This window comes from Priapulus caudatus, unplaced genomic scaffold (assembly GCF_000485595.1).
Source record: "Priapulus caudatus unplaced genomic scaffold, Priapulus_caudatus-5.0.1 Scaffold547, whole genome shotgun sequence".
NCBI lineage: Eukaryota > Metazoa > Priapulida > Priapulimorpha > Priapulimorphida > Priapulidae > Priapulus > Priapulus caudatus.
In genome coordinates, this window is record NW_014577608.1 from 52,548 (window position 1) to 60,662 (window position 8,115).

Below are 8,115 nucleotides of genomic sequence, written 5' to 3' on the forward strand. Positions count from 1 at the left end.
GCAGCCCATCCCTGCAGCATCCCCGCAGCCATCCCGCAGCATACCTGTCCCACAGCATCCCTGCCCAGCATCCCGCCAGCATCCCTGCCGCATCCCTGGCATCCCGCAGCATCCTGCATCCCCACAGCTCCGGCAGCATCCTCACAGCATCCCTCACAGCATCCCCGCAGATCTGCCCGCTCCCCGTCAGCATCCCGCAGCATCCCTGCCGCTCCCGCGCTCGACATCCCCGCAGCATCCTGCCGATCCTGCAATCCCCGCAGCATCCTGCAGCATCCCTGCGCATTCCCACAGCATCCCCCCCGACGCAGCCCTGCGCATCCTGCATCCCGCAGCATCCCTGCAGCGAGTCCCCGGCGATACCAACAGCATTCCCGCAGACATCCCCACGCATCCTAGACAGCAATCACCTGCGCATCCACCGACAGAAATTCTCTGGCTCCCGCGCGCACTCCCTACAGCATCCCCGCAGCATCCCTGCATCCGCAGACATCTGCAGCACTCCTGCAGCATTTCCCACAGCATCCGCAGATACCTTGCATCCCGCAGCATCCCACAGCATCCTGCAGCATCCCGCAGTCGCCTGCCCGCATCCCCGCAGCATCTCTGCATCCCCGCGGCACTCTACAGGGCATCCGACCAGCATTCCTGATCCCCGCAGGCATCCCTGCAGCATCCCGCAGGCACATCCCCGCAGCATCCTGCAGCATCCCCGGCAGCACTCCTAATATCCCCGCAGCATTCTGCGGCATCCTCATGGAACCCACGCGCGAGGATGCACAGTAAGCTCACGCGGTGATAATGTATGGCGTCACGGCGCCGCCTTCATTTCGTAAATATCAGGAGAGCTGCCAGGGGCACTAAATATTTAGCTCTCTCCTCTTGCTAAACCATTAAATATAAGGGGCGCGTGCCTGCAAAGTCGGGCGTGTTGCAATGACGAGTGTGTGTATGCGCGGTGCATAATTGTACGCGGTCACGCTATTACACTTACATATGATGTAACATGTACTATGACTTACACTTACGATGTGTACATTGTACAGTATGACATTACCTTACTATGGGTGGGTACACTCGTAGCGAGTGGGTGGACTTACACTTAGGCGGTGATGTGACTGTACATGATTGACTCTCACACTTACCCTGGATTAATGTATATGTAATGTGACGTATTTTACCTTAATGTCATGGTAGATGTGACGTATTTAATATCTGTGATGTACATGTAGATTTGTGGACGTACTCTGCGGTATACCTGCTGATGTACGGTACATGTGACGTGATTTAAGTCTGTGATGTAGGTGTATATGTGACGTATTTTACATGTGATGTCGTGTACAGTGTTGACGTTTTATACCTGTTGATGTACGTTGTAGTGTGCACGTATTTATAATGTGCTGTCATGTACATGCTAACTTGACCGTACATACAGCTAAGACGTTCCTACGCTGTTACGCGTTTTAGTGGCGTCTCACAAATACATATGAAACTATCACTATTACATTTCTATTAACAACTGCAATACTAGAAATTACACCCATATTAACACTAATATTATAGTAATTAAATACTATACAGTGTCACATGCCCGCCGCTACTCGCAAACATACAACCACCACCCACACATGCACGCACGCACGCACGACACGCACCACCGCACGCACCACGCAGCACGCGCACGGCACGCACACAACACAGCAGCACACACCACAACACCACACACACACACAACACACAAACACCACCACACACACACACACACACAAGACCACACAGCGCTGTTACACTCCCATTTTAATAGTTAGTCGCATCACAGTTCGCTGCTAAACAGTCCGACGTGGCAGCTCACCGGTTCACACCAGTGAGATGTGTATAGATGCCGTAGTACTGGAGAGTCACAGGTGCGTGCTACACAGCTAGGTACCCGCACCGGCTGGTGCCAAATTGCCTGGGTATACCTCAGCTGTGTGCTTGCGCGTGCTGTATTGTGATCGCGTCGGTGTGCGGCCTGTGTTACGTACTTGTGCGTGTGTAGTATGGTGTGGGTACGTTTGTGCGTGTGTACGTTGTTGCGTGTGTACAGTGCGCGTTCGTAGCGTATGTGCGTGTGTACGATGTGGTGGATGTACGTTTGACGCGTTACGTACGTTATGTGACGTGTACGTTGTGCGTAAATGTACGTAGGTGAGCTTGTACGTAAGTATGTGTTGGCCGTCACAGAACCCTGGTCCTGCCTGAACGAATATAGAGTGTGCCACTTTCTACGATCATTCAAGTTTGCACGGGCTGAGGCTAGGCAGGCAATGTCCGCGCCCAAGGTTACGGTTTACATTACAGACAGGATCAACATTCGATCAGCATTGCTAACCACCGAGCATGACCGTGTCACGGACATACTAACACCAGTAGTAGCACCAACATCGCACCCTAGATCACTCCAACAATGTGTATTGCTACGTCGGAACAATAGGAATTTACAGCAACGTCAACTCTAGTTCTCTCGTGAGATGCAATTCGCAATTACCATAACCAGTTTCTAGACACGCTTGATACTGTCACACGATACTGAAGCACAAACACGCGCGTAGGCACGAACACATACAAATACACAATGGAGAATGGCTGAGAGAAAGGCAGAGAGAGAAAGAGGGAGAGAGAGAGAGAGAGAGGAGAGAGAGAAGAGAGAGAGAGAGAGAGAGAGAGAGAGAGAGAGAGAGAGAGAGAGGAGAGAGAGCGAGAGAGGAAGGAGAGAGGGGGATACGGAAAAATAGAGGCAATGAAAACATGAACCTGATGTTTGCCTACAGTGGGGAAATACTTGTTGAGAACGAAATTAATCTGTCTATATGCGTAAAAAGCCATTGCTTTTTCATATCCAGCAATTTTTTCAAACAATCACTGCTATTTTAAATCATTTTAAGTCGCTTAGTTTATCAGACGCGGGTACATGTGTAACGCTGACAGGACAACCGCATACATTAAAGCGACTTCCTAACACCAGCAGAGCACGCCCACCTATCGCCTTGCTGCAGTAACCATACACGCACACACATGCGCAAAACATAAAACACAATTTTCTGCCTTTTAAGATACAGACATTTTACTGTAATATTAATAGGGTTACATCTTCATCATTATTTTATATCACGATAGGCGAGTATATGACATTATACAAAATAATCATAAAATGTGAGCGGCCCCCGGAAAAGGTGTGTTCGCATTGCGACGCAAATGCATCAGAACTTCGTTCATCTTAATTACGTTAAAATCTGTTTTTATGTATGTAAACACAAGGACGGCAGATAAACACACAGGCTAATAACATAACCAGACTACTATTCTATGGGGGGGAATGAATTTTAACTGAAGGCATAGACGTTGGTGGACGCTCCACCACACCTGATAACGGTATAATGATTGTTTGTCACGCTCGCTTCTTAATTAAGCAGTTATCACAGCCCCAAAGCGTCAGCGATTAACAATCAAAGTGCGCGCTTCAGGGAATCAGAAGTCATAGCCAGCTCCGTACTCTGTTTCACTATGCACAGCAAGTTGGGGTTTTGTGCAACTAGGGGGAAACCTATAGAATATTTGGGACAAGTGAAGATCATCTGTTGCGAAATACCAGCTAACGATGATCGATAAAACTTCTTTTTTAACTATAAATAACAATCACGATTTTTAACAATTATTTACACCAGCTGCTCAATTTTAAAGCTGCGCTGTAAAATTCGAATCAGCAGTGTAAACGGATAATGATTAATGATCAGGAGAATTTATATCATTATCACAATACCTAGAATTAAAATTATCATGAACAAACAGGCATATTGCAGGATCAGAAAATATGCATGTATATTGCATCTGGATTAAACAAACAATAAAGATGTAACCAAAAATATAACTCCGTCCAGTACGGAATAGAATCTATAGCCATAGGTAGTAAAGCTGTGTGCATGCACACCAACACCTCTATACGAAACCACGCATAAGTGGGTCAGGCACCGACAAAGACTTGATAGACAGCTAGTTTTCAAGACTTGTTTAATTATGTAGTGTTTTTGTAGCATTTATAGTTGAGTTATTTTTAAAAAATAGTACCCTCCCACAAAGACGAATTGTTTTCAGGAAATATCCTGGTGAATTAAAGGCTTGGGTAAAGGTTAGCTCCGAATCACTCCTTTTCGAATGAGGGGCAGAATGCCTTCTCATGCTCCGAGCCCCTCCACATCCTAAAATCCATCCTGCGGCCTTCACTCTGGCCTGGGTTATGTTACATTGTCGGTAATGGTAACTAACTGTGTGGCTGCTGGCCCTCTAGTGGTCACTGACAATACATACATCTTCTTGTGACGACACCGCTAAACTCAGCATGGCGTCGCCGCCCCCGCATCTCGCGCTCCGCCGGTTGCTGCAGCGCCCCTAATGAGGCATTCGTCGTTCGGCGGTGGTGGATGCGGCCGTTGTCGTCGGGACGGTTGCGCGTAGCGTGCGTCAGCGTGATGTCACTCCTGAACGCGATGCAGCAGGAAGATGGCACGAACGGATCGTTCGCAAACCACACGCGTTACTGCAATCTCGCGGCCCCCTAGGGTTGGCGCCAGCTCTTGGACAGGATCGCGGATGCAATATCGTGTTAAGCGTTGTGAAGAGCGTGTAGCATGGTGAGACGAGGCGTGGTTGAAGTGTCAGAGCGCCGACGTTAAGGTAGTTCATCTGTACGGCTATGCAGTGCGAACACCGCGCTGCGCGCATTACGGTCGCCAGTGGTGAACGCTTGTTTACTGTCTTGCTCCTATTGTATACCCGTGTCACTGATACATCTCTGTAAGAAGCTGCAGGGAGCGGGGAGAAGGAAGGAGGCAGATGTGATGTTATACCCGTGTCACTGATACATCTCTGTAAGAAGCTGCAGGGAGCGGGGAGAAGGGAGGAGGTAGATGTGATGTTATACCCGTGTCACTGATACATCTCTGTAAGAAGCTGCAGGGAGCGGGGAGAAGGGAGGAGGCAGATGTGATGTTATACCCGTGTCACTAATACATCTCTGTAAGAAGCTGCAGGGAGCGTGGAGAAGGGAGGAGGCAGATGTGATGTTATACCCGTGTCACTGATACATCTCTGTAAGAACCGACGCGCTCACACGGCCAGCTACGAAACGCTGAATGTCACTAATATTCAAGTACGTTATTCGGGTAGTCTTCAATAAGTTTAGTCGTAATAGGGAACATTTCCTACGAGATGTAATAATATTAATAATCTCTCTATCGTTTAGAGCTACAATGTTTCTGAGAACGCCCCTCCCGAGTTTACAGCTAGTAGTGACACGTGGCGCCACCCAGCGGTAAGTGAGGTAGAGGTCGACCGTACTTGTCGGGTATTTCCGTGCAGAGTCGTATGGCGACGGCGTTGAGGCCTGTCAGCCGCTGTCTGCCGAAATGCTCGTCCGTCTGCCAATCATTCACGCACTGCAACGACAACACCGCTAATCAGACAGGTAGACGACATAGACCTCTCCTCGTGAGAAAGACAACCAAACAATATTGGTTATTGCTACTAGCTTAGGGTTAGTTAGGTAAACTAGACAAGTTCAAGTGTTGTTTTTTTCACGCGTACACGCCATATTGTCGAAATTTACGGCACTTCGTTGCCAAGCATTGTTTTTTGAACGTCTCATCCCAACAATGATAGGTAAGTGCTGATAGGGTAATAGTTTACAAATATCATTCCGTTGTTGTCCGCCATCATACCGTTTCCCTGTAAATCACCAGTAGAGATACAGATGCTATATATCAGACTAAAAATAATATAAACGTCACACTGACGACGTCATGCACGCAAGGCGGGCGCATGCGCGGTGACCTCGGTGACGTCACTGACCTCGGGCAGAGGGAAGTGTTTGAACTTGAACATGTTCTTGATGTCTTCCAGGGATTCCCAGTCCTTGACAAGTCGCCGCGTGATGGCGCTCTCGGCCAGCATCTGTACCTTACGGGCCACGAGGTTCCACTGCAACACGACAAACCCAACACCACTACATATACAATACTAATATTTATATATATATTACATATATATATAGAGAGAGAGAGATAGAGAGAGAGAGAGAGATAGACAGCTATAAACGATAAGCGATAATATAACGATTACCGTGCCCGCTCTTTTAACCCCTGTTTAGTCTACTGTTAAGCTAGGTTTGTGATAGATTTCAAACATTTAAATAACACTATAAATAAATAAGAACGAGCGAAGAGGAGAAGCGCGAGAAAGAGATCGTGAAAGAGACAGACAGAGATGCCGAGAGCGAGAGAGAGCGCGCGAGATAGAGCGCGAGAGAGAGACTGCAAGAAAGAAGCAGAAAGAATCTGCGGATTCGCGGGAATGAGAAAGAAAAGAAGAGAATCTGCATCACTGCACTTCTCTCCATCACATGCACGCACGCACGCACGCACGCACCTTGTACTCATTAGAGAAGCTCTCGTCGGCTGGCAGACTCTTCGCCTGTGTCGGAATGCCGGAATAGTGGCAGACGAACTCGTACGTCTGCCGTTTCTCTAGCAGCTCCTGCTTACGGAACTTCTGCTCGTCGTCGTGTTGCGGTAGACTGCTGTCAAACTCTTTGAAGACGTAGTGTTGGTAGGCGCGAATCCAGCGGTGGATCGGGAAGTAGAACGACCGCTTGGTGGCGACGTGTTGCACCATGACGTAATCGACGTACCTATGCAGCGCGCGAGTGACGTCACCATGATTGTCGCGAAAGCAACGATCCTAGGGTTGTTTCAGGGGTGGGGGGTGACATGATGAAGGGACACACACGCGCGCACACGCACACGCACGCACGCGCACACACGCACGCACGCACACACACACACACGTATATATAATACATGATGTTTTAATATCGTAACCTACCAGTTGTCCCAGATTCCCTTCTCGTCTCGCCATAGCTCTATTTTCGCGATATCCTTAAATCCCGCCAGCTTCGGACAAGGAAATACGTCCATGTTTCCTCGTTCAAGGTCATCCCTGGAAACGAAGCATAAAAAACATAACATTTTACTTTTGCACAAAGACCATTGACGAGCGGCCTGAAGTTACGATAGAACCAGTAGGAAGATATTGCGTGTATATATATCAGGAGTAGATAATAGGGATAGATAGGGGTAGATAATAGGAGTAGATAATAGGGGGTCCCTATTATCTACTCCTGATATAACAGATATATATGTAACTAGACGAAACTACACAAAAAGCCAATAATGATAATACTTGCACCGAAAATAGAAATCGAATTACACCCAAAACGTTGCACACATAGTTTTACCGAGAATCACGCGAGAAAAGGTTCATAAAACCCCCTTATAAAAGCCCCACAAAAAAACAGACTTAACTTGTGTAAAAAAAATATATAAAGTGCATGCAAACACAACACCACGTGAAATGTTTAAAAGAAATATAAGTGTTGCAAAGACAGTATAGGCCTACCTGAACGGGACATCGAGGGTGATATCTGCGGACTGCCTGCCATCGCTGTCGTACAGCCGTACATAGACATTAGCGTCGGTGCCAGCTCCCCGCTTGTCGCCCGTGCGTACGTAGATGTGATGTTCGCTGCTACTCAGCAGGTACGGTCGGTAGACGTGCAGGGCTGCCTGACTCACGTAGCTCACGACCTGACCCATGTAGCTAATGAGGAGACCCATCCTCCACACGCTGCTGCTGCTGCTCGTACGTCAAGCCTTCCTTATATATCGGACGTCCGCTGGTATAGCGTGTCTTCCTGTGGTGCTGCTTGTCAGGTGCAACTATAAGATGAACAGGTGTGAGGGTGAGCGGGGGCTCTCTCCTTCCTCTCTCGCTAACTCGTCGTGGCCTCCCTCTCGTCATCTCTCTCTCCTCCTCTCTTAATCTCTTGTCCTGCTCCGTCTCGTCTCCTCTCTCTCCCGAAATCGTCTCTCCTCTGCTTCATTCTCTCTTTCTCTCTCGCCTTTCTCTCGCCATTCTCGCCCATTGTAGTATTTCGTATGTGGTTCGTCGGCCTACCGAGCGTGTTTGTGACTTTCAGTTTATTCTGTGGACAGTATCAGCGTGTCTCAGAACTGAGTTCCATGG

General features: G+C 48.2%; 1 protein-coding gene across 1 annotated transcript in view; it reads right to left on the bottom strand.

Moving 5' to 3' along the window:
• LOC106811509 (arachidonate 5-lipoxygenase-like) overlaps nt 1-7,806 on the bottom strand; it is a gene marked incomplete at its 3' end in the record, with an annotated part of 20,911 nt that extends 13,105 nt beyond the window's left edge. The window contains 5 exon segments of the mRNA XM_014815153.1: nt 5,374-5,471; nt 5,884-6,012; nt 6,460-6,721; nt 6,916-7,029; nt 7,489-7,806. Of these exon segments, the coding sequence (XP_014670639.1) occupies nt 5,374-5,471; nt 5,884-6,012; nt 6,460-6,721; nt 6,916-7,029; nt 7,489-7,706 (821 nt within the window).
• Between the last annotated feature and the right edge of the window lie 309 nt (nt 7,807-8,115).